The following is a 25,487-nucleotide window of genomic DNA, read 5'->3' as shown; positions in this document are numbered from 1 at the left end:
GATCCCTTTTGCATGCGGAATTTTGGCGTTTGTTTGTTATGAGGCCAGTTCCCATTGCGAACGCCTCCAACGCCAGGATGCATACACGGGAAGCCGCTATACGGCCACTGGCGCATGAATGGATTCAGCTGTTGCTTACCGCCGCAGCCTGATGAGGCAGTGCAATTCTTATCAACCTGCGTGAATTATTGTTCTCTTCTCTTCCATCAATCGTCATCTCTGCCTCATCAAAGCCAAGCGCAGGAGGGCATAATCTTTTCTTTCCCTCATCAGAGACTTTCCATCATGGGCAAACCCTCGGACCTCACCCCTCCCTACACGGACGATGGCAGCCAATCCACGACGCCGCTGGGCGAGGGCACCAGCTCCATTTCTATGCACCGCGCCAACCCAAACTCGCCGCACCGCCAGCAATACTTCGACAGCGACGACGACAACGTCGACCAGCCTCATCCCGCCGCCGATGACCTGCCGCCCCTGTACAGCGACCACGACGCCGACGCCATCGTCGCCCCCGCCGACCCGCTGATCCCGCACGGCACGCCTGGTCTCGATGTCGCGCCGTTCCGCAGCTCCGACAAGAGCGGCAAAACGTATTTCCTCGACAGCCGGCTCGACACGAACCCAGTATTTCTGCAACGGCAGCTCACGATCCTCGCCGAAAGCCCGCCACGGCCGCTGTGCCACGTCCGGGGCACGCACACGGAGACCCGCCGCCGCGATGATAAAGAAGAGCAGGTGACGTTCGTCGACTTTAACGTGGAGGTCGAGCTCACGGGCCTGCTATACACCAACCCCCTCACTGGCGACTCCTGGCGGCAACTCACGACTGTCGGCAACTTCGAAAAGGTGCGTCGCGGCACCGTTCTCGCCAGACGTGCACCCGGCTTCGGCGGTAGCGGCTGCCAGGCAGCCGAGAGCGGGACACCTACCGTCGAAGAATGGTGTCATCGATACTGTGCAAGCTCGGCTGGGCTCAAGAGCTTCACCCTCGAGCGCCGCGTGACGGGCTGGGACTTTGAGCGCCTCGAGCAGAAGCTGTACAAGCTCATCCGCGCCACCAATTACCAGGGTCACCTGTGTGTCGAGTTTCCCGTGCATAACAACCGAGTCGAAATCTACAACGAGTGCCGGACGAACCGATGGCGGCTTACGAAATGGATCGAGATTCTCTGCTACGTGACACTCACCTTTCTCCTGACGTGGCCGTGGCTCTTCTTCCGCACCAAGCGCTGGGAGACGGTGTACGTGGCGTGGCCGCTGCGCGACCAGCAGACGGGACGGTACGCGAGCCTCAGCGAGGACCAGTGGTACAACATGTGGGCGCGCACCATCCAGACGGCGTGCCTGGCGCGGCGGCAGGGTATCCTCGACCAGGGCGATATTCAGCGGATGGAGATGCCCGAGGCGATGGTCAGTGGTGGAGGTTTCGCCGGCGTAGTGCAGGCGGGCGTGGATGCCATGGGCGTGGTCAATCGCAGCTTTGGCTGGGGCGGCGACGATAATCGACGAGGAGGCTCCAACAGGCGCAGCGGACTCCCGAATCTAGGCAGGAACAGATGCTAGGGATCCTTAACGATCCTATGATTGAATCCATCTCATCGATCGGTGTGTCGCAAGAACCACCTCAGCGGATGCTTATACCCTCCTACTCTTATACAAACATGACAGAATAAAATCTTAAACTAGGTGTACAGTTTGAGGTCTCGTATCATAATTATCAATCTCAGCCTTGCTAGTGACAGGACCTAAGACCTTGCGCATGTTAAGAGCTTTCATCAGTTTCGTTCGGTTGCCCCACCATGTCACCCCACCGTATCCTGCCACTTGAGCCATCCCACGAGAGATTACGAACCTCACTTTATCAGTAGCCCTTCCACCGCGTCCTATGTCGACCATGGACATTCAAAATCCAAGAAGGGCCCTTGCAGTCAGCTTGCAGTCCGACCAAGAGCACCTCAGTCGCATCATCCATGGTACAACGCCCACTACCTGCCTCTCTACATAGTGGCAGCCTTCACTACCCTACACACATATCAGTCTTCTCCTCGCTCTGCAGCCATCGGTCCCGATCCAGCCACCCACCCCTAAGAAAGAAATACATGCTAACAGTGCAGACATTACGGGATCCAAGCCCACACCCGCAAATGATTCCCTCGCAGGCATCACGCACAACCTACCCCTCAAGACCAAGTACTACACCACCACGGTACCGATATGGCTAGACCTCATCGAGTCGCCCTCGGCATGGGCATCGTCGTTCCTCTCCCCGGACGCCTCTGAAGTGCTTGCCGTCCTTGGCGGTCTCGTTCTCGTCTTTTCCATTCCCGACAGCGGCGGCTCACCCGACGTGAAGCGGGAACTCATCCAGCACGTTGGCAAGCTCGTCCATGACGGTCTCGGGGGTTGGTCGTGGGACGGCGTGAAGCTCGCCGTCGGCGTAGGGAGTGCCTCCTCTTCGGATGATGTGGATGAGTGGGATGAGCTGTGCGCCGAGGCGGGGCTGGAGTTTGTGCAGGTGGGCGGCGGCGGCGACGAAAGCAAGCTGCAGCAGTTTGGCGGTAACCATGTCTCCTAAACAAACTCTCACCTGAGACCGAATCATCAGACTAATGAGCTGGATATAGAGAAAATCGGCATCCCGCGCGTAAAAGAGGCTCTCGAGGCAAACGAATGGGGCCAAGCCTCCTCCGTCGATGGGCTCCCATCCGACGAAGACAGCGACAGCAAACAGACGCCAGACAGGGCGCTTGATGACCCCGAAAATATGGGGTTCGGACTCGGACAAAGTGACCTCGAGACTTTGAAGAAGGCCATCTTCGTCAATCAAGATTCTGAAGGACAAGACGAGAATAGCAGAGACGAAGAGGTTGGGGATGAAGACGTGGCTAAGGTGGAGGCCATGATGCGCAAGCTCCAAGCCGCGCGCGAGGCCGGCGAGACCATGAGCGAGGCGCAGCGACGCAAAATGGCCGCCCAGGCTGTGGAGGAAGTTATGCGGGAGCTATAACGGTGTTAAAAACAGAGCGAAGAATAAAGCGAACTCGATTGCAATACTATAAAAACAAAGCACGGGCCTGAGACAACAGACAATACTGTTGCTTGTCCAAATACGCCTGTCAAGCCAGACAAGCCGGAGCTTTGCACCTTGTAGACGCTCGTTCCGAGCCAGCTGGGGGAAAAAGACACGAAAGTTACAGTATTCCTACCCAATTCTCCTTCTTTTCCTTCCCATAAACACTCCTGTCGACGCTTGCTAAGCCGAGCCCAGCTCTTTGTTACCAAAAGTCTAGCTAGTTGGCTAGTCATCTGACTTTGCGGACTCCAAGCTAACTAGAACTTAAGTAAGAAGCAGAAAAAAGAGCTCGAGAATTTTCCTCTCCCGTCGAAAGCAGTGGCGTGGCTCAAGATCAGTGTGTCCCCTAGTTTATGCTCGCTCACCCCGTCAATTTGGAAACTTGAGGAGATAGTTATATATCGACAGAGTATTTATGGATACAGGCTGCACATGTACTGGTAGTAGCAAGCTGGCAAGACGCTTCGTCTTACTTAGCTTGACTCCATCATTTTCTACAAGGCTTCCATGAACAATTACCGTGGTTTAGGCGCCTGAGTGGACACGGCGATATCCGCCGCCACTGTGCACATCCTTGATACATTTCAGGGTCGGAGCTGCTACCATACAAGCCGAAGCATTAGTACAAAGTCATAGGCATAATGGGAAGTAGAAGTTGACGAATATTTTCTTTTGTTTTGAAAAAAGGAATAGAAGTACAAAGGACTGGGTTGCAATAAGGGATCGCGCCATTGTTTGTACCAACCTTTGGAGCACCAAATCACAGCATTCATTATGTCCACAACATGAGCAACAAACTTGGTAGCAATGATCTGTTCGTGAGTATATCACCGCGCGATCTTTCCTGCTTACCGCCCCCCCAAGGACTTGCTATGCATGTCTCTCGCCGTCCAGGGCAAAGCAAGTCCAAGGACGGGTGGACGGCACGACTCGAGAACGCTTCCACGGCGCCACCGTGGAGAGCTGCCTGACGAGCCGCGGACACTCGGGATATTCTGGTATCTGGGCCTACGAATGCTCGACGCCTTGCTTCTTGTTTTGTGCCCGCCACTGACCACGACAGGGCACTATGAACTAGTGGCAAGCCAATAACAGGGCAAAGGCCCGTTCGAGCCTCAATAAGGCTAGAAGCGTCAAGGGAAAAGCAAACTCATGCTGCAGCGCGCCAGAGTCAAAGAGGGGCGTGGAAGGGATCGCTCAAAACGGCCCTGCGAATATGAGAGACGAGAGCAAGCTGCGTGGGGCGCTGGCCATGGGTGTGTACCACAGAAAGATGAGACTCGCCTATTCTCGATGAGAACTGACAAGAAACTTGGTAGCTGTAGAGGTTCATAACGCAGCGGCGGCTTTTCTCACAAAGAATGGGCATAAGAGGCTAATAGGCTTTCTACAATGGAGTGAGCATATTAGAACACCAATCGTGTTGCGAGGTCAGGCCAGCGACTGACGGGCTTTGTACCAGTTGTCAATATTGGCGGGTGCACACGATCCGATGAATGGACAGGCCTCTCGGACCAGGGGTACTGGGTAACCTTAGCTGGCTACTGGCAGCAGCACATGCATCCCGTATCGACCAGGCCCATGAGGCGCGGGCATGGCTGCGATATAAGTCGCTGTTGACTGCACGTCTAGAAAGGCTTGACAGCACTATGATTGGGCAAAAAAAGGCTGACAGCTGCGATGTTGGTCAGTCGAGGGTTGCAGAGTCTAGTCTCTGAGCACTGTTTGTATGATACGAGCCGCCCGCGGTCATCGCAACGAGTGGTGCAGGTCAACATTTAGTCTCCCCCTCCGGCACAAGACGGCATGTGGTCAAGCATCCGGGCGGGGCCAGGATTCAGACGCGGGCTGTGGTTGGCTGGTGACGACGCAGGGTGCCGCCCAGAGCATCGCTAGTCAGGGGTAACGAGTTGACGGCCAGCCAGCCCCAGAGAGAGGGGGGCGCATGACTTGATGCTTGGGCAAGGGTGTGAGCAAAAACGTCAAACAAAAAAAAAGAGGTTTGTCAGTGTACGGTGTGCGTGGGGTTTGGTGAGCAAGATGACGGAGCTACAAAAGGAAGGGGGGGGGTTGCGACTTATTCCTGGTATCAGTAGTCTAAACAGTAGGGAATACAGTCATGCAGTGAAATACTGAATACTCGAATATCGCTACTGACGTAACTTGCGCCCGGATACAATCGGGTCCAGAACAGACTGGTGCAACACAGCCCAGTCGAGCACGGCGAAATATACCATGCTAGCGATCGAGCGAATAATCCGTCGATGGGGTGAGTTGCGTTGGCATTTGCAGTGAAGCTATTCTGGCTCGTAATCAGCAGCACCTTGCAGTGGCGTTGCGAGAAAGAGACAGCTCAGCACGCAGCAAAAAGCAGCTCAGGGCTAAATGGCGAGATATCGAGATAACCAAGTAAGTACACTTTGAGCGCGCGGCGCCAAGTTGCGCCAGCCAAGGCGCGCCATCAGTCCGTCTCGCTGCGGCTCGAATGCTAAGCTTTGGGGTCGCTCCACCAGCTGCCAGGGGAAGCCGAGAGGTTCGCACGAGTCCAGCGATTGTGGTCGTGGTCGGTTAGCAGTCATGCAGTCTGGTCCGGTGCAAAGTTGTGTCTGTCGTTGCCAGCCTCTTGTCCATCTTCTGAATGTTTTGCACGTCGAGCGAATTGTGTACCTATGTACCTAGGTGGTACAGAGCACTGCCCAACTACTGTCGCCCGCTGGGATTGGCCGTAAGTCCACGTCCACAGTACCTATCCGTACCTAGGTAAGTTATGGATAACTACTTAGGTACCTACCTACCTATGTACCCTAGGTGCGTACCTACCTATGTAGGTTGGCAAAGGTACGCACTCAGCGTTCGAAGTGTGCTCGTACCGGCAGGGCTGCAGCCGACCCGCTAGGAGCTACTGCAGGTCCCATGAACAGCGCCTCGCTGCATGTCTCTGCAACATGCTGATGATGCCCACATTATGTGCATAAGTGTACTACGTATTGGTACAGTATGCGACCGGAGGTAATAATCCTTAGCCATATGTGAGGCTTGCGATTTGCTAGCTGTACGGAGTACTCGCACTGAACATCCATGATCTGCTGACAAAATGCTAGTGCCAATAGCATGTCGGGCTGACAAGAGGCAGGGCTTTTGACCTGTTGTCAGTATAGATAGAGACCAGCTGAGGCGTGGCTCCTTTTCTGAGTGACCGTCGCACTTGTCGTCCACTGAGCGAAGAGCCTAGGAGCACTTTTTGAAAGTTCAGCACACACAAAGGGGTCTTCTACCTGGACGACAATCCGCCTCGTTTGGCGGCCGAGTGACATCTCTGCCAACTGGGCCAACAAGCTGGACCGCAGCCAGCATTTATCCATAAGCAAAAGGAGCATAGTCGGCCAGGAGTAACAAAAGGACGTGGTCAAAGTTTCATCAGCCACAATAAGCAGATCGTGCTGTGCCACGAAGCGCTGAATGAGACATCCCAGGACGGGCTACCAGCACGAGAGAGTTGTGGTTGCGCAAGCTCAATAGGGTAGGATCCATGCGAGAAGGGTTATTCCTACCAGTCTGAGCGTTGACTACGCCTGTTTATCCTAGAAGGAATCAGCAAAGCCACATTTAGTAGGTAACACAGCAGATACATCGTATCTATCAATATCACTGAATGCCGTGCACCATTGTTGAAATGGGTGAAGAAGGATGCCCGCGATGAAAGACGTGGGAGCATCGGCAGCAAATCGCCGCCCAAGCGTCGCGATAGTTGAGGAGGACAGGGTAGCGCTGAGATTCTGAACACTGATGGTAGGCCGTGCATGCTACGAGCTCGGGGTGTACCGTGTGCCGTACTGCTACTGTACATGGGGCGGCCAGAGCGCCGATGGCGCGTTGCTGACCAGGGGCATGGGCGAGCAGTCGAGGACGGTGTGGTGTCTCGCAGGATGATGCGATCCACACGGGCTGTGGTGGTCTGACGTATTGACGCTTGCCAGCGGGCAGCGGCGGGTTGCATCGCCAGCATCTTTGCATTGGATGGTGGACTGGCAGTGACATTGTTGGAGGAAATATCCGTACGGAGACTGTGACTGGTAGGAAGCGTCGGGCAGAACAGCAGCTGGACGAGGCATGTCGTGGATCGCGTCGGGTGGCTTTGGCTACCCAAGACCCAAAAACCCGCCTGCCTAGGTAGGCTGGCCCCCTCTCCACTTCGATGCCCCATGCGGCCATGCCCCCTCCAAGGCGTCAGGGGATGGTTTTGTGGCGGAAAGCCAGATATGGCATCGTTGGTCGCGACCCCTGTCTTGGAACAAGCTAGCTGTGGGCGTACTGGTACTGGTAGGACGAGACACCGTGACACCAGTGACCAGACACAGCAGGCAGCGAGCCCCCGAGCACGGTGGAGGTGGCGCGCCCCTCTGGATGAGGGGATGAGCAAGACGGTGCGTGGTTGGTGGAGACATGAAGTCGCAAGGTTTCCTTTTTCTCCTCTTATGCTGCTTTTTTTGGCCGTGTGTCGCGCCGGCCAGCAAACTGTCTTGGTTAGGCTGGCGTCTGGCCCCGACGATCGGGTTTTGGCTGGGGCGGGCATTGTTGATACAAACGCGGCACGACCACGTCGGAGGCAGAGGGTCAGCATGCCACTGGACTCCTGGAGCCCTGATTGAAAAAGGCAAGGAGAAAAAAGAAACGCGAACCTGAGTCGTGGGCGTTGCATTGTTAATTGCTGATGGTATTCGGTGTGAGGTGCTGAGGTAAACACGGCAGGGCCTTGGTAGATACACGCTCGAAACAGTGACACGAACTCCTTTGAGATATACCTAGTGGTGATCGCGAGTACGATGTGGTGACGAACTACCCAGTATCCGTACACTGACTGGACTGTTGACTGTCTGGAACTGCTGCTGAGTAGCACCGAATGCTGACAATGGTACGGCAAACAAGCAACGACTTGCCGGCTTGCAGGCAAGCAGAGACAGAGCATGGATGAAAGGAGGGATGGCTCAGAATTTGGTTCCTGGGCTAGTGCCATTTCAAGGTTAGCGTGGAGGGCTCGGGGGAATGGTGCCTGGAGCTAGTCTTTGTCGGGAGGAGGAGAGGGGCGTGGCGTGTGCCTGCAGGAAGCGGTGGTCTTCTGTTGCGCGCTGGCATGAGGATAGTTGCGGGATAAAACAGGCGAGGATAATTATAGACGAGTCGTGCAAAGTAGGGCAAAGTGACAATGCATCGGCGCGTTTTTCTGAATTGGCAATGCTCTGCATAGCAGGCGTCATACATGAGCTGCCGTGTTGCAGCAGGTTTGATATTCGACCGCAGGCTCAGCAAACTGTGTCACTGGTCGGGGTCTGTGCAGAGGCTGGTCGCCCACTGGGCCGCTGGCACACCAGAGAAGGGTCACAGATGGTGAAGCGCCGAGAGCACCGAAGCAGTACCTAAACTTTCAAGGCACCGCTCTTGGCCGTGCTGGCTGGTGCTGCGCAGAAAGGGGCAGGCATCTTCCGGCGAATGTATACACCGATCTGGCAAAATCGCTGGACGCATCCTCAGTGTCAAGATTCCATAGGCAGGCACCCTATACCCGCTGCTTCACACTGCTATCCACCGTCTTCAAACAAGCTTGACAGGAACAGGAAACAAGACCAAAAAAAGGCCAGAAGGAAAAGGAGCGTCTCCTGGGGGCCTGGCTACCCGCTGCCGGCGTTGTTGCACTACCTAGGTAGGTACCTAGGCTAGGTCCAAAGTGCGCCCTGGAAGCTTCCCCGATGGCCGCGACTGGCTGGGCTTGTCTCGCAAGTGGATGCATGGGAGTGGGCTTTGGCTAGGCCCCGTGTCTTGTCGTCGGCGCCACACACGTCTTCCAAGCACTTGTAACCGCTGGAGGAACTGCCAGCGAGTCGCGCCCAGCCAGTGAGCAGCATCACTGTATGCGGTATCCATAAACCTGCTGCAACCACAGGTGGTCCCTGGGCGTTGCCTGGCTCAGTCCAACGCCACACAGGCACGCAGGCACACACCACGACACTTCTCTGGACGCCGCCCACATACTACAGTTAGCCTGCCCCTCCCCCCATCCCCCCTCCCAAGGGCCCTCCCCAGGTACTAACCGCCGTCCCTTTATCTACATTGTAGGTGCCTTTGCTTGGCTGTTTGGTATCTAGGTACCTCAGCAGATCAATTTTCGTCGTGCGGTTTACCTCAGGTAGCCTCCCGCCAGCTCTAGGTACAGCGTGCCTGGTGGACCGTTGCACCGCTGCTGTGCTCCAGGTTCCGTGTAAGGTACCTCAATGCACCTGCTGTGCTCTCTGGCTGTGCCGCCGCCTCGCTACCAGTATCTTGGCCCGCGCACCACAGCTGCAGGCTCACCCTCACCCACACACACGGTACACCCACCGCTCTCGCACTGCCTCTGCCGCTGGGTCGCTCGCTCCCTTTTCCCCCCAGCTGCCCCCCATCCATCCATCCCCGTTTTCTTCTCCTCGTCTCCCATCGCCAACTGGTTTTTTTTTGTTCTACACGCTCTTTTCTTCCCCCCACGTCCTTCTTTTTATTTATTCAATCCATTCCTTTCCTTCCAGTCGCTCTCTACTGCTCTGTTTGAAAACTCACTAGTGATTCCTCACTCCTTTCGGATTCACCATTACATTCCTTTTTAGGCTTCTCAGTCCGCCGCCATTTCATCCCGACGACCCCACGACGCGGTCGTTCTCTATTACACCTTGTCGAATCGACTCACCAATCTCGCCATCAATACTTTTTATCTTCCTCCTTCCGAGTCGATGCATCACATTCCTTACTCCCAGTAATCCAACTTTCTCACCTTCATTCGCTACACGCTTGCTGCTGCGCCGCCCTAATTGATCCCCCGGATCACGACGCACCCTACAAACGTGCCTACCACACATACACAGTATCCGACTACAAGAAATCAGACACATATTGTTTTGTCAGTGACGAACCAAACCACGTCCTCCGCCATGGCAACAGAAGTTGAGATGCCCATCTCCATGATGCCCATGCACCAGGCCCCCGACTCCTCGAGCCCCGATTCAACCGCAGCTCCCGCTTCCGCCACCGCCACCTCCTCCAAGCGGACGCCCTCCCCTACCGCCTCTGCCGCCGGCCATAGCTCCGGTGGTATCTCCAAGCGCCCACCTCGCAAGAGCACTCTGACACAGCAGCAAAAGAACCAGAAGCGCCAGCGTGCTACCCAGGACCAGCTTGCTACCCTCGAAGTCGAGTTCAACAAGAACCCGACTCCCACAGCCAATGTCCGCGAACGCATTGCAGATGAAATCAACATGACGGAGAGGTCTGTTCAGATTTGGTTCCAAAACAGGTAAGCCTTCCATACTCGACTCGGGCTTTCATTTGGATACGCCTCGCTCCGCTGATTGCCATGCCTCTCCCCACCCGTTCTCATGTCTATCAGTCGCTAACTTGCTTTAGACGCGCCAAGATCAAGCTGCTGGCCAAAAAGAGTCTTGAAACAGGCGAAGATATCGACTCCATCCCCGAATCGATGCGCGCATACCTTGCCATGCAGGCTATGGAGTCTGGCAAGAGCCTCGGTGGAGGCTATCTCGGCCGCACTGGTCTTGTCCCATTTGGTCATGGTGGTAATCCGCTTCTTGGCGAACAGACCGGCCCTGGCAAAGTTCTCATCCATCACCTCACCTGTCGCTCTCTCAGCATCGGCAAGTGGACCAGAGTCGGCCAGAACATGATGGATCTCATCATCTTCTACTCCCCCGACAAGTGTACCATGACCTACTACATCAACAACGAGCAGGCCGGCTACAAGATTGAGTACCCCTTCGCTTACATCAAGAACATATACTTGGAAAACAACGAAGGCGACGCTTCCAAGCTCGGTGGAATAGTGATTGAGCTCAACCACGCACCCAACTTCTTCATGGACTCGCCCCCGTCCGCCGGCGGCTTTTATCAGGTTGGTGATTTCACCGAGGACTCTCAGGCGTCGAGCTGCATGATTCACCACCTCGGCGGGAACCCCAAGGTTCTCAGCGGGCAGCTCGCCAAGCTCGTCTCCCTCGAGTCCTTCATGAACCGCCATAGTGCCATGGCCTATGCGACCCCAAGCCCGAATGCGGCAATGGACGCTCACGCCATAGCCGCTTCGGCCCCCGTCTCGCCCATTCCACGCCCGTCCTCCCAGCCCAACTTTGCCCCCAGCCACATGGGCATGATGCCTGACCAGAACCATTGGGGCATCGGCCAGATGCACTCGGCCATGCGCCCCCCCCATGGCCACAAGCGCCAGAGAAGTCGCTCCGTCCCCGGCCCAATTGACTTCGCCATGTTCCAGAACCAGCCAATGCCCTCGTTCTACATTTCAGCCCCCACCGACATGGGACCGCCCCAAACACCTGGTGTTTACGCTCCTGTCCCGCAGCAGCCCAACATGGCCAACAATCTTCGTATCGACACACAGGCTGGCTTCGGGCTCGACATGCGCCAGTATCCCATGTCCGCTACGACTGCCTCGCCCGCCGACTTTCCCCACAGCCCCAGTTTCTTCTCTCAGGGGCACGAGGGCACACCGCTGGGCACTCCTGGCTACACTCCTGCCTATGGCGGGGCCTTCATGTCTCCCATGGTGGGCTCCGAGACCAACGGCCCGGCCTCGAGCTCGGCTCTTGGCTACGCCGGCAACGAGCCTGCCATTCTCGACCAATCTCCACCCATGGGCATGATGGGCCGTCCAGGCTCCGCTGGCATGTACGCGGCGCAAGACGGCTCCTGTGCCGTCTCCGATGAGGGTAACACGCTCAATGATATGTACACGAAGCATCACCTTAACCTTTCGCCAAACTTTGCGCAGCCGCAACAAGCAGAACTCGACATGGACCAGCTGGTTCATTTCGACACGGTCGACCCGTCGAGCCTTTCGCCCCCCGAAGCTGCCGCCTCGGCATCGCAATAACCTTCAGCTGGCTTGACCTTTCCTTCTTGTCTCTGTTTTGCATTGAGCGTCACTTTTCCCGTGATTGCTCTCGTTTGGCGTTGCTTGCTGGTTTTGTTGGCCGTTTATTAATACCATTTGTCTTTTTCTATATTTCTCTTCTTCGGTTTTGCTGCATTCTTTTTGCTTTACAATCCTCACATCTGGCTGTGCTGTCCAGTTGGCGGACTTCCTTACCGGCGGTAATACTACACTACTTTACTCCGCTTGCTTTCGCCGGGGCGGTTCTTTAACGAGTCTTGCATGAACGAAAATATTCTTTCGCTTTGGGAGGACCGGTGGCACGGCTCCGGGTATACGCGTCTGAGAGGCTTTGGGTTTCTCTGTCAAGGGTGCCTCGTGGCGGATTCAGTCGACCTCTTTTCGCCTGCATCTTGCTTGGCTGTGCATAGCCACACTTTGTTCGGGATGGATCTCGGACTAGTTCAGATGGCGGCCTGCACATATGGTGGTGGCTCTTTCTCTCTTGCTTCCACGCGTGTTTATGCGCTTGCTTCTTTTTTTCTGGCACGATTGTTAATTTTGACTTTTATTTTGGAAGCCCAGGAGGCTCTTGGTGCCACTAGTTCATTTTCATCTTTTTTTGTCTTGGCAGGCATGTAATGGAAGATAGATTCTGTATTTGAAGGGTTTTGGGTAATGCTGGCAGCTGTGTTGGGACACGACCTCTGCTCGGTGGACGTGGAAAATTGCACAATATTGCATCACCCTTTCCCTTTCTATTTCGTGCTTACCTGACTGACCAACTTGCATGAAGCTGGCAAGACGGACTGTGACAGGGTGGCTGGAGACATGGCGTGGAAGCGACCATGCTAACGTGTTGGTATTGGCGCAAACGATGGCGGTGATGCACGGGTGCTTATTATGCTCTGTTCGCGGTAAATCCAGTGACCAGCTCCTCATTGGGAACGCAACTGAGACTGGGTCTTGCCCAAGACGAAGCTCTACCTCAAGTTTCGTATACAAAGCTTAGGTTATGGAAAGCGCAAAGTGGCGATCGCTACCCTGTGGCAAAGGGGCTGTGCTAGCGGGTGCAACGGGGCCGCCGCAGGCTTAAAAACTGGGCGCTGAAGTGAGGCTGTGCTAGAGACCTTGGACAGGTATTCAGAGGTAGGTAGGTACCTTTATGCATGTGCTGAGAGAAGGACACTATTGGCGGCCAGGTGGGAAGTCGTGCCTACCTACACGTGAGGGGGCTGTTTTTCGGAAGGGATTAGATATAGTGTTATAATTAATATACACTCTTCCTATCCTATTAGGGTATTAGAACACTTAACACGTTTTGAAAAATAATTTATTTTATTTTAATATAACTAGGTGCTTTAACATCTTAGCAGGATAAGCGGAAAACGTTATAAACAGAGGACCTCTCAGGTGCCCTGTCTAAAAACGTCCCTCTCCCGGTACCCAGGCACGCGAAACTTTGGTGAACCTTGGCAGGCAGTCCAGAGCCTGAAGTGGCTGATAATCGGCGCTGCCAAGTGCGCACAAGTGCATTCAAGCCGCGCAAAGGAACTTGTCCATGCCAGTGGGGCTCAACCTGTCTATTCCCTTTACCCTGACAACTCACGATACTCGCTCTCGTCTGCTACTGTATACCAACGGTAGCATTTACACAGAAGCAACGTTCCACTACCCTTTGCGACAAGTACAGCCGACGAGCCCTAACAACGCCCTGACGTGCGACCCAAATGGTGAGGCACGACGGGTGGCATGCTTCCCAATCCCAACGACGCGGCAGTACGCCCAGCCAACGATGGCTCTGATGCCACCACCATCAATGGCGCCGCCAATACGCAGCGCAATCTCTCACCTCCAGGTCCGCGCCTGAGGGCCGTCTCCCGCTCCCACACGGATCCCGGTATTACCCTTGGTCGGGCCACGGCTGCCACTCGGTCGCCCATTGTCGAACGGCACGAACTCGAGACGATACACTCCAAAGCGCCCCTCGCCTCCGCAACCAAAACCGACAGCAGCGACGATGCCGCCAGTAGCGCCAACGCCTCGGCCCTCGCAAACAACTCCGTTGGCAAGGTGAAGCGCTCGTTTCGCGACCGGTTAGGCGACCTCCAGCTGGGCCAGCCTGCAAACAATAAGCGGCGCCGCCAGATGCACGGTCTGGCCTGGAAAGAAAAGGCCAAGGACCGCGTAGCCGCGATATATCAGATGATTGTCATCGAAGGCTTGCTGCGCCGCAAAGCGCTACCACCGTCGCGGGATGGCCGGCACATTCCCTTATACCACCCAGACGCCCTGGTTGACAAGCGCAGCGGCGGGCACTACTGCAGCAATTTCATCCGGTCCTCACGCTACACGGTGTACGACTTTGTCCCGAAGCAGCTGTTCTTCCAGTTTAGCAAGCTGGGAAACTTTTACTTTCTCGTCATGGGCATCCTGCAGACTATTCCAGGTTTGAGCACGGTGGGTCGATGGACAACGATTGGGCCGCTGCTGGCATTTGTGGCTTTCAGCATGGCCAAGGAAGGATTGGACGATTACCGACGATATAAGCTGGACAAGTCGGAGAATAGAAGCAGCGCGATGGTGCTGTCCCGCAAGGACGGCAGAAAACGAAAACCGGCCCACGTGAAAACAGCCATGAGGCGGCTCAAAAATCACGACGAAAAAGAGGAAGTAACGGTGGAAGAGGTGGTTCTTGGGGATCTTGAGCAGACTGGTTCGAGATCCGACTGGGTTGAGCTGGACTGGCAGCAAGTCCGGGTCGGCGATATTGTACGCTTGCAGCGTGATCAGAATGTGCCCGCGGATATGGTTCTGCTGCACGCTACGGGCCCCAACAGCGTGGCTTACATTGAGACCATGGCTCTTGACGGCGAGACTAATCTCAAAGCCAAGCAAGCCTGCCCGCCTCTCGCCAAGCTCTGTCAGACGATTGATGGACTGCGCGAGACGCAGGCGACCGTCGTGTCCGAAGATCCCAACATCGACCTTTACAGCTACGACGGCAGAGTCATGGTCGACGGTGACGAGCTGCCTCTCACACTCAACAATGTTGTCTACCGGGGTTCGACGTTGCGCAACACGACCGAGGCCACTGGCCTCGTTGTCAACTCCGGCGAAGAGTGTAAGATCCGCATGAATGCCCACAGAAATGTGCGCACCAAGAAGCCTGCCATGCAGTCCACGGTCAATAAGATGATTCTCTTTCAAATCTTCATTGTCCTCATGCTAGCCATTGGCTTCACCATCGGCTATAACCTGTGGGAAGAAGACGTCGAGAACAGGTCCTTTTATCTCTACGAAAACGGCGTCTACGACGCCTCTGTGTCTTTCAAGGAAATATTTTTCGGCTTCCTCATCATGTTCAATACGCTTATCCCGCTATCGCTTTATATTAGCTTGGAGATTGTGAAACTGGGCCAGCTATTGTTGCTGCATGATGCAGACATGTACGACCCGGTGTCCGATACCCCTATGGTGGCTAATACCACGACAATTTTGGAAAATCTGGGTCAGATCAGCCATGTCTTTTCCGACAAGACGGGCACGTTGACGGAAAATCTCATGCGCTTCCGCAAACTCTCTGTTGCTGGTATGTCTGTCTTGCACGACATGGATGTCTTGCGAGACGAAAAAGCAAAGCAAGACAAGCTGGACTCATTCAAAGTCTCAATCTCAAAGAAGCGTGGGAAGCAGCGTGCAAATGTCATGGCGTCAACGGAGCCAGTTGGACGTACATCCACCGGATCCTTTACTCACTGGAAGTCGTCTGTCCGGCCCAACGATGAGCCAGACATGAAGACGGAAGAGCTGCTCAAGTATATCCGTTCTAAACCCAACACTCCGTTTTCTCGCAAAGCCAAGCACTTTCTTTTGTGCATTGCCCTTTGCCACACTTGCTTGCCCGAATGCAAGGATGACGGCTCCATTACCTTTCAGGCAGCATCCCCCGATGAACTTGCGCTTGTTGAAGCTGCACAAGACCTCGGATATATGCTTATAGATCGCCCGGCACAGAGCATCCAGCTACAAACGATTGACGGTGAGGGACACAAGACCGTGGACTCGTACCAGGTGCTTGACGTGATTGAATTCAGCAGTCAGCGAAAGCGCATGTCCATCATCGTTCGCATGCCCGACAATACTATCTGCGTAATTTGCAAAGGCGCCGACAATGTCATCACCTCGCGCTTGAAACTGAGCCACCTCGCCGAGCAAAAGGCGCGTGACATTGGCCACAGAGCCAGCATGCGAAAAACCTTTGAAAAGAACAAGGCGCTGCAGAGATTGAGCACGCAGATGAGCGTTCGCTCGACCCCCAGAAATAGTTTTACCCTGCGAAATCGCGACTCGACGGATGTTCGCCACGCTCTGCGACAGAGTATGGGCCGTCGCTCTGTGGACGGTGCTCGACTGGGCGAGGGTCATTCTTCGTGGCTCCAAAAACGACGTACCGAGGAAATGGCGACGCCCCGACACTCTGCGGACTTGTTCAAGTCCAACCGACACAGCCTCAACCGTGTAGCTTCATTTGATGTTATTGACCGCTGCGTTGATGAGGGAGTAGCTTCGAGCGACGCCGCAATCTTCGAAAAGTGCTTCCAACATATTGATGACTTTGCCACCGAAGGCTTGCGCACTCTGCTGTATGGCTTCCGCTACATTGATGAAGACACCTACAAGAAATGGAAGGCGCAGTATCGCAAAGCGGAAACTAGCCTAGTTGATCGTCAACAGCGCATTGAAGAGGCTGGTGATGTGATTGAGCACAAGTTTGACCTCGCTGGCGCGACTGCCATTGAAGACAAGCTGCAGAATGGTGTGCCAGAGACTATTGACAAATTGACTCGCGCCAACATCAGGGTCTGGATGCTTACCGGCGACAAGCGCGAGACGGCAATCAACATTGCGCACTCTGCGCACGTCTGCAAGCCCTACTCGGAGCTGTATATCCTAGACGCAAACGCTGCAGGAACCCTGGCCGATCAGCTCACCATGACTCTAACTGATGTCAGCCGTGGCATGGTACCACATACCGTCTTGGTAGTAGATGGCCAAACCCTCACCAAGATTGATGCTGACGATGACCTCTCCATCCTGTTTTATGACTTGGTCGTCCGCGTCGACTCCATCATCTGCTGCCGCGCATCCCCCTCGCAGAAAGCCGAACTCGTCAAGGCTATCCGGCGCTATGTCCCTAACAGCATGACCCTTGCGATCGGCGACGGTGCCAACGACATTGGCATGATCCAAGCCTCACACGTCGGCATTGGAATATCTGGCCGCGAAGGTCTGCAAGCCGCGCGAATCGCGGACTATTCCATCGCGCAGTTTCGGTTTCTGCAGAAGATGCTTTTCGTGCACGGTCGCTGGAACTATCTTCGCACCGGCAAGTACGTGCTGGCCACATTTTGGAAGGAAATATTCTTTTACCTTCTGCAGGCTCATTTTCAGCGCTTCACGGGCTATACCGGCACGTCGCTCTTCCAGTCCACCAGTCTCACATTGTTCAACACCCTCTTTTCGTCATTGGCCGTCATCTTGCCTGGCATTTTCGAGCGAGACCTGCGTGCCGAGACGCTCCTAGCTGTGCCCGAGCTATACACATTCGGGCAGCGGAACAAGGCGTTCAACTACCGCCTGTACATAGGATGGATGCTCATGGGTGTCGCAAGCAGCTTCATCGTCTACTACGTCACCTGGGCCGTCTACAATGTGGCGCTTTTTACTGAGGACACGTCCCTCTACGCCATGGGCACTATTTGCTTTACTGTTGGCGTCGTCTTCATCAACACTAAGCTCTTTATACTCGAGCTGCACACCAAAACCGTCATCACCTTTGCTGGGTACATCATCACGACCGGTGGCTGGTTCATCTGGCTGCTGATCCTGAATAAGGTTATCTCCCCGACTATGAATGTCTATCTCGTCTACGGTACCTTTACCCGCAATTTTGGCGCCCACCTCGAGTGGTGGACCACACTGCTCCTCGCCTTCATCGGACCCATCATGCTCGAGCTCGTCGTCCAGAGCGTCCGAAGGGTGTATTGGCCGACAGACACGGACCTTATGCAGCGCATGGAAAAGGACACGAACGTGCAGCAAATGCGCGCGCTTTTCGACCAGGATCCAGAATCTCATCACCATAAAGATGACGACGACCATGCCATTACCGACAATCAGCGCGGTCGCAACGTGGCCAAAATCAGCGGGGAGCTCGACCATAGTCCAGGCCCTGCTCGATTCTCGCAGTCAGACACGCCGCGAAGACCGTCGGCAGTGCGGGCTAGTCTGGATGAGTACCGGCCACCGCAATTCACGCCACAGGCAGAGGAGCGAGAGAACCCTCTCAGCAAGCTCCGCACAAAACTCGAGCAAATCCGAGACGACTGAAATTAACAACACCGCATTTCAGCGGAATACATATGACTTCGTACTGAGTGACTCACTACATTGCATGTTATCTTCTTTTTTTTGTTGGGCAATGCTGATGCACTATTGCATTCCTTATATAGGCACGGGGAAGCGAGTCGGATATACCACTTTGTTTTTGCGCTGGCGCACGTTTCAATATACCTGATTTCTAAACTGCCGAATTGCCTTGATATAGTCGTGCTGCACTTGGTGCATCTTATAATACCATGTTCGCAGAGACGAGGCCGCACCACGCCTGGCCTTGGCATAATGTTTTGAATCACCTTAGTGGCTTCCAACGCCTGTTTCACTTCTCTGTCGAATCCGTCTAAACATACATACTACCATCGGATATTAAAGGAGCCTGCGCTTCTGCCGGCCCTGATGCAACATGGTCCGGGTTGGCAAGCTCCACCTCACTCCCATTCAGGCTCTCAATTATGGAAAACTGGTAATTCTGGCCTCTTTTCCCTGCCATTCTTGCCGTCCCTATCGTGGAGACTTCACTGGGTCCTTGATTTCGCTTGAACCGGCCGCTAGAGGCACTGCCAAGACAGCGCCTGAATAGAGGTGCCATCAGAGGTAGGTTGGCGCAAGTGATTCCAACTGCGGCTTCTAGAAATGTCCAGACCCCAGCCTCGACTTGGGCTGCTGTGCGTGCTCGTCAGGTCTCGCCACTGGTAGTTCTGTGTCGTTTAATTACTCACCTGTAATGTTTGCATCGGTTCCCAAAAGGGCAACCCATCGAATGAAACTGGTGCAGACGACAGAGAGTCCAAGTAAAAAGATGGCGATAAGGCCGCCTTTTTTCTTTGGCTCAAGTCGTAATTTGCTTAATGCCGGTATTGGCATGAGGAACATGACAATATCACCAACGCAGGAAAGCACACCACTCGTGAGACCAATGGTGATGAGGGGATTCTTGACACAAACGCCCCCATCTTGGTCCTTGTCCCAGAAGAAGGATATCGGACGGCACTCAAGGAGCGTAGCAAACCAGATACTGATGGCCAGTAGTAACGTGTAAATCCAGACGATGAATGCCACGAGTTTAAATCTTGGCGTATCGAATATACGGATGTAGAAGAGAATAATGGAAGTCTTGATGCAAAAGATATTGATTGGCTGCAATCGCTGCATCATCCAGAGAGCCTAAGATACATGAGTCTTTGTTCTGAGTGTGAGTTCGAACATACTCACAATCATGAACTTTCTCAGGTCTGAGTTGGACACATCGTCCACGTTTTGCGCCAAACCTACCGTAAGTTCTGGAGGCATACGGTCAGTAATAGCATCGACAACATTACACAGTCGCAACATGAATTGACGCACGATAGAGTAAACAGACTGCCGCTCCGCAGGTCACAAGGACCGCAGCGCCCATCCACCACTCTTCTCGATATATGGTCTTATTGAATGTGAGGCGGGTGTAGAGGCGCGCCATGTAGGTCACGATGGCCAGCACGAGACCGACCGTGGTTCCAGCCACGACGTAGGTCTGTTTTTGGCCGACACCAAAATTATCGAGTGCGACGGCCATGATGGTGGTCTCTCATGCGCCGCCCAGCCGCGCGATGAATACAGTGTTGTGAATAGCTATTTGATGCAGGTTTACGTTTTTTTTCCACTGGGCGAGGCAGCTTTCCAATGGGTCATGAAGTGGTAAGAGAAGCAAAAAAAAAGGCACCATTGCCCGAGGCGTCAACGAGTTTGTGCGCCACGTCGTCTTAGGATCCAGCCTTTTTATCAGAGCGCCCGCACCAGTCTTTGGCGTGGTCGGATGGTGCAAGGGACCCCTACAAAAACAACAGCAGTTCTCTCCTACCCTCTCCAGGTTCCCATCCAATTGTGGCTGGCAGTTCTCTGCCAGAGGGGCTTTCCAGACTTCACTCTGGCAGCTGGTGGCCCGGGTTGAAGTCTATGTCTGCTGTGCTTCCAGCGCAGTGGACATTTTGCATGGCTAAGTTGGCAAGTCTGTGCCAGGCCCTTCTGCTTTCGAATCGATTGACAAAACTTGGCATTACAATCTCTCCGCATGCAAAATTGAAGCGAGTATAGCATGAGGTAGCGATGACTTTTTGCGTCAAGATGTGGTGCTGTAGGAAGCGACGGGCACCCTACAATCAATCGCCATGATGGCGCGACAACTAGCATTAAACTACTATGAGATTTTTTCTTGAGAGCTGATATCGTCGCCTCCCACAACTAGGCCCATATCTTGACTGTAACAATGCTGAATGGCACCGATGCAGGTTGTCCAGGGCCGTGGCAAACTCGGCGCGACGAAATCCTTCTCGTTACGCAGGAGTTTTTTTCGAGCAGTACTATGCAGCGAAGGCTGCAGGCCAGCCCAAGGCTACCATGTCCTTCTTCTAGGCACCAAAACATTCATTCAGTACACTGGAAAGCGACTGTACTCATGGCGCCTGCTCGTGCGATCCGGGAGGCCTCACCTTCACTTATTATTTGTGTAACGGCCGCTTTGACCAATGAAGCGACCTCTCATCGCCCCGTTTCAACAGAACGGCCGCAAACTGGATCAGAAGCAGGATCATCTCCAGAATTGCTCAGCTTCAAAGATGGGGCAGATGCGCTTCCGCACCTTGTTTGCCTGCTTGCCTCGGGGGCTCGCCGTAGGAGGATCCTGCAGGGCTCGTGTAGACCGAGACGCAATGCCTTTGCCGCAACTCACATGACATCTCCAAGACACAATGGCGCTCCGTTGTCTTGCCACAGGTGCGGTGGAATTCTGTTGCCGCCCCACACTGGCACAACCACTCTCGGGGTCTACTCAAAGAAGACGCCGGTGGCTAAGCTGCAAATTAAGTTATCATAAAAGGAAAGATTAATAAAAAAGGAGAAGAAAATTTGAAAAAAATCCAAGGAAGTGAATATGAGAAATAAGAAGAATGAAAGAAACACGGTAATAGTAAAGTAAAAAAACTTTAAAAGACGTAATAAGCTGCTACTTTTACTTGAGTGGCGTACTTTTTTTTCTTTCCGCACTGTATGTTGGTATGCTTCCATCTCGTCGATGGCTGCAGCACCTACGAACACGCGAACGTGTGAAGGCGGCTCTGATGACATGCCAATCATCATCAGCGGCTTTCAGCGAGGTCATCTTTGTCGCCGAAGGCCGCTGAAGATCTTCCTGTGGGCCGTTTTCGCGGCACGCGACTAGGGTGTAACTCCATTTTATATTGCATAATAACTCGGCTGTTTTACTTGGGCCGGATACCGCGACGAGGATGATAATAGGCTCCGATTTCTTTTTGGGCCCATTCCGGCTAAAGGTGTATACTATGTTTCCAGAGCATGGCTGACGTAGAAAAGGAAATGGAAGTATTGGCGATTCCCCCGCCATCGACACCAGCGCACGGATATCGGGCTACATCGATTATGATGTTGTCACATTGATTCCGCAGCCTGATCAAGCCAGCTGAGATTCACTGGTAGGTTAAGCATGCCGACGCCGCCGTACTAATCCTGAACATGTGATAATCTAGTTCACTGCATTAACGTATACGCCATCGCTCTCTCGCGCAGACTCCGCGAAAACTGTCTGTAGACCTTGAAAGACCCGAAGCTAACCGTCAAAGCATTATATGTGACATATCCTGTGGCTCCAGCAATATTTTTCCTCATACGGGCCCTCTTCTCGATCACCCAGTATTTACATCCAATATGGACCCTCTATCTACAGCGCCAGCTAGCATAACCTCGCTCTCTTTCGAGAGAACGCCGAATCTGGCGTTCATTTCGGCTCCAGGTAACTTCGCTCACAGCTCATCATCCGACGGATATTTACATAATTTAGTCACCATGGGGGTCTTCATTTATTACGAATGGACTCAATCGGACTATGACGGGTTCTCCTGTGCTGAAAACTGTGGCTGATACTCGCTGTTCTCGTGCAGGACCTTTCTGATATGTTACTCTCCAGACGGTACATCGTATAGCAATCTGTTCTTTGCAGACTGCGATGGCCGCGGGAATCTCTACTGCATGAGTTTAGTCCTCGTCAAAGTTCTGTGTTTAACTGAAGCTTCCTCAAGTCTCGATATATTCACATTTATAGCCAATAGGTAAATTAGCTTACTCACAACGAACACGTTAAGAGAGTTCCTTCGAACACGGTATTCATTTAAGTTTATTACGCTTTTTTTCTTTAGTTGCAATTATGTCTTATCTTCAACATGACCGCTATAGGAATAGTCAAATATTTTTTTCCACAATATTATCATAGTTGTTCGGAAGTGAGCTTGTATAGAGGTTTGTGCGAGACTTGGGTGATGCCTACTTACGCAAGCTTACACGTCACTAGTCATCTTCACATGCTGCTTCTTTACATATCTTGGGACAGACGCTCTTCTACGTTCAGCGTAAAAGCAAAGATGCCGCATTTCCGAAGTTGATCCGATACCGAATTTGATCCAATTTTGACATATGCGCCGTATGTATGACGCACAGTTTGAACGGAGCCGGAGGCTCATACGCTTCCGCTCGGCCCGTTTTGCGGGTATCGCGAGCCCTGGCGCGCTCGAGTACTTGGGGCATCAGACCAATACCTTCCGCACCTACCGGCGCATCGCCAAAATCTTCCAATGAATCAAGGGGCAAATCATTTTAGGTGGAGAGCCACCGTCAGGTGATGATGCTCTGATAAACACAAAGCGAACGGATACGGTACGGCCCCTGATTATGCGATATATCCGGCAGGTTCCCTCTGACTGAACACTGATGAAGTCGCATAGATCTCCCGAAATATAGTCCACAATCACATGAAAAAAAAACGTATCCGCACCCTTACACGCAAACCCTTTGCCGTCCGACCAGCGTAAGTGCTCTGCGGGAGTACACTGTCTGAGCCGCCTGGAAGCTGCGCTGAAATCGCAGCATTTTCGAACAATTTCGGACGGCACTTGAAAGATAAATATTACTGTACCATTGTGCAATTAAAAGCTCGAAAATCGTCTCTTACATGCCGCCGACATTCGTTGCAGAGCAATCGAGTCAGGCGGCCGAGTGTAAACCGACGACGCGACGACACCCCCTCGTGTGAGGATTCTACTGAGTAGAGGCCACGCTGCGTGACATTCCCGTGCAATAAACCTTGTCAAGGTTTTTGTTGGGCTGAAGGCTCACGGACCCCTGGTCATGTTGCAGAAGGCGGGGAAACGCCGAGTCCACATCACATGTTAACTGGTTAGCAGCATTGCTGTTGCCCCGTTGCTTGCCGCTCGCCCACGACGGATCCGGGATCCAGCCTAGCAATAATGGGCTAATGATGTCGCAAGGTCTCTGGATGCCTACTTAGTATAGAGGGGGAGAGGGCAAGGAAGAACAGAGAACCTTGCATCGTATATAGAGTACGAAACCGGGCCTCGTCACCCTGTTCTCCGCCATAACTGGGCACGGTGTCTTGACCTTATAAGTCTCGATGACCCCCCATGTCGGCGCAGAGCAGATTTGACTTTGGGCTGTTTATATTGTGCCAAAAATTACGTCAAAATGGCGACGACAACTACAACGATGCAGCGAAATCCCAAGGACTCCATCAAGTCAACGTGGCGACTGGATTCTAATAAAGATGGCTGGACCATGGCGCACCACTTCTTTGGCATCCTCGACATTCACCAGTCAGATCTCAATGTTCCTATACCCGTGCACCAAAAGAGCGAACCCGTACCATATCTTCCTAACTGGCAGATGAACGCCTTTATTATATTCTGGGGCGCGCTGCCGCTCATCGGCCACCAAGTCCTGCACAATCTCACAGGGTGGAACATGCATGTCGCCGTTGCGTACGCCTACTACGGCGTCGCTATTTCCGCATTCGGCATTCATGAGCTTCGGATGCTCCGGCGTCTTGGCCACCGCCACGGCTACCTCGACGGCGACAAGCACAGCCGCGACGATGTGCCCGACGCCACGGTGAAGAAGGTGGCGGACTCGCTGCTGGCCGCCATCACGTTCCGCCCGGCCGTCTTGATCCTCCTTGCCTATCGCAGCAACCTTGCCCCGAACTCCCTGAACCTGTACCTGCTGCCTCTACAGGCTGCCCTTTATCCCATCGTTACCGATTTCTGGTTTTACTGGTACCACCGTCTGATGCACGACATCCCCTTCCTGTGGAGGTTCCACCGTACCCACCACCTCACCAAACACCCTAACGCTCTCCTGACCATCTTCGCCGATACCGAACAGGAGATTTTCGACATTGCTGTCATTCCCTTCCTGGCCTTCTTTACAATGAAACTTATCGGTTTAGAGCTCGACTTTTACTCTTTCTGGATGTGCCACATGTATGTGTGGTTCACCGAGCTCCTTGGTCACTCTGGTCTGCGTATTCACTTATACGCCGCCTCGCCCATTTCAGGCCTGCTCAGCGAACTTGGCATGGAACTGGCACTTGAGGATCACGATCTACATCATCGGACTGGCTGGAAGAGCAGTCATAACTATGGCAAGCAGTCTCGCGTGTGGGACACCATTTTCGGTACATGCACCGATCGCATCGAATGCAAGGAGCATAATGTTAATTACGACGACATCGCTTCGTTCCCGCTATTTTAGGAGATCTTGGATTGGGATGCGAGAGAAAGATGCGAGAGAAACGGAAAACAAATTTCAGGGAGCGTCCGGTCAACGCAAGTTGAATACAGTAATTCAATGTGAGCGAGCAATTTTAAAGAAATGATTTACTATAACGGTGGGAGATACCAATCTCAATTAAGCTAAAATTTACGAGTATCCAAGTTATGCGCTCAGTGTAGTCGTCGTCAGTGAATTCGGCCTGCCGGTCCCGCTCAGTAAGCTGGCGGAGAAATTAAATTCTTGATAAAAGCACGGAAACGACCAGTCGGTACATTGGTGCTACTATGGCTTGTGCGACGAGAAATGGAGTTTGTAACCTCACAGCCGCCCGTCGATGGGTGACGAGTCGTCACCATCCGGTTCGTCCGATCTAGGTGCATGGCGTTAGCTTGCCCGAGGGGAGCCACGCCCGTTGTGCATTTACGATGCGCGTTGTTGATTTTGGCCTGCTCAAGCATCGCCTGGTATTTCTCT

The 25,487-nt window shown here is 53.5% G+C and overlaps 7 protein-coding genes across 8 annotated transcripts; 6 read left to right on the top strand and 1 right to left on the bottom strand.

Annotated features, from left to right (window-relative positions):
* Nucleotides 1–114: 114 nt before the first annotated feature.
* On the top strand, nucleotides 115–1,566 carry LMH87_008492 (uncharacterized protein; the record flags this gene model as incomplete). Of its 2 annotated transcripts, XM_056201667.1 has the most annotated exons (2): nucleotides 722–738; nucleotides 876–1,566. In XM_056201667.1, 2 exons carry the CDS (start codon nucleotides 722–724, stop codon nucleotides 1,564–1,566), a joined length of 708 nt encoding a protein of 235 aa, XP_056056306.1. The 2 variants fall into 2 exon arrangements, with proteins under 2 accessions (XP_056056307.1, XP_056056306.1); XM_056201668.1 differs by having other exon boundaries at nucleotides 115–1,566.
* Nucleotides 1,567–1,888: 322 nt separating this feature from the next.
* Nucleotides 1,889–3,348, top strand: LMH87_008491 (uncharacterized protein; the record flags this gene model as incomplete). Its single annotated transcript, XM_056201665.1, has 5 exons — nucleotides 1,889–1,976; nucleotides 2,118–2,561; nucleotides 2,628–2,992; nucleotides 3,155–3,199; nucleotides 3,346–3,348. The coding sequence occupies 5 exons, from the start codon at nucleotides 1,889–1,891 to the stop codon at nucleotides 3,346–3,348; spliced, it is 945 nt and encodes a 314-aa protein (XP_056056305.1).
* Nucleotides 3,349–10,032: 6,684 nt separating this feature from the next.
* On the top strand, nucleotides 10,033–12,002 carry LMH87_008490 (uncharacterized protein; the record flags this gene model as incomplete). Its single annotated transcript, XM_056201664.1, has 2 exons — nucleotides 10,033–10,394; nucleotides 10,505–12,002. The coding sequence occupies 2 exons, from the start codon at nucleotides 10,033–10,035 to the stop codon at nucleotides 12,000–12,002; spliced, it is 1,860 nt and encodes a 619-aa protein (XP_056056304.1).
* Nucleotides 12,003–13,754: 1,752 nt separating this feature from the next.
* On the top strand, nucleotides 13,755–18,395 carry LMH87_008489 (uncharacterized protein; the record flags this gene model as incomplete). The annotated part of the gene is made up of 3 exons (XM_056201663.1): nucleotides 13,755–17,292; nucleotides 17,349–17,395; nucleotides 17,445–18,395. The coding sequence occupies 3 exons, from the start codon at nucleotides 13,755–13,757 to the stop codon at nucleotides 18,393–18,395; spliced, it is 4,536 nt and encodes a 1,511-aa protein (XP_056056303.1).
* A 349-nt stretch (nucleotides 18,396–18,744) lies between these two features.
* LMH87_008488 (uncharacterized protein) lies at nucleotides 18,745–19,956 on the bottom strand (the record flags this gene model as incomplete). The annotated part of the gene is made up of 4 exons (XM_056201662.1): nucleotides 18,745–19,067; nucleotides 19,124–19,568; nucleotides 19,617–19,684; nucleotides 19,749–19,956. The coding sequence occupies 4 exons, from the start codon at nucleotides 19,954–19,956 to the stop codon at nucleotides 18,745–18,747; spliced, it is 1,044 nt and encodes a 347-aa protein (XP_056056302.1).
* A 2,144-nt stretch (nucleotides 19,957–22,100) lies between these two features.
* LMH87_008487 (uncharacterized protein) lies at nucleotides 22,101–22,616 on the top strand (the record flags this gene model as incomplete). The annotated part of the gene is made up of 4 exons (XM_056201661.1): nucleotides 22,101–22,185; nucleotides 22,234–22,305; nucleotides 22,360–22,501; nucleotides 22,589–22,616. The coding sequence occupies 4 exons, from the start codon at nucleotides 22,101–22,103 to the stop codon at nucleotides 22,614–22,616; spliced, it is 327 nt and encodes a 108-aa protein (XP_056056301.1).
* A 1,311-nt stretch (nucleotides 22,617–23,927) lies between these two features.
* Nucleotides 23,928–24,992, top strand: LMH87_008486 (uncharacterized protein; the record flags this gene model as incomplete). Its single annotated transcript, XM_056201660.1, has 1 exon — nucleotides 23,928–24,992. The coding sequence occupies one exon, from the start codon at nucleotides 23,928–23,930 to the stop codon at nucleotides 24,990–24,992; it is 1,065 nt and encodes a 354-aa protein (XP_056056300.1).
* Nucleotides 24,993–25,487: the final 495 nt, after the last annotated feature.

The sequence above is a fragment of the Akanthomyces muscarius genome, assembly GCF_028009165.1.
Source record: "Akanthomyces muscarius strain Ve6 chromosome Unknown contig_18, whole genome shotgun sequence".
NCBI classification, from domain to species: domain Eukaryota; kingdom Fungi; phylum Ascomycota; class Sordariomycetes; order Hypocreales; family Cordycipitaceae; genus Akanthomyces; species Akanthomyces muscarius.
This window is presented reverse-complemented; position numbering and strand designations above follow the sequence as displayed.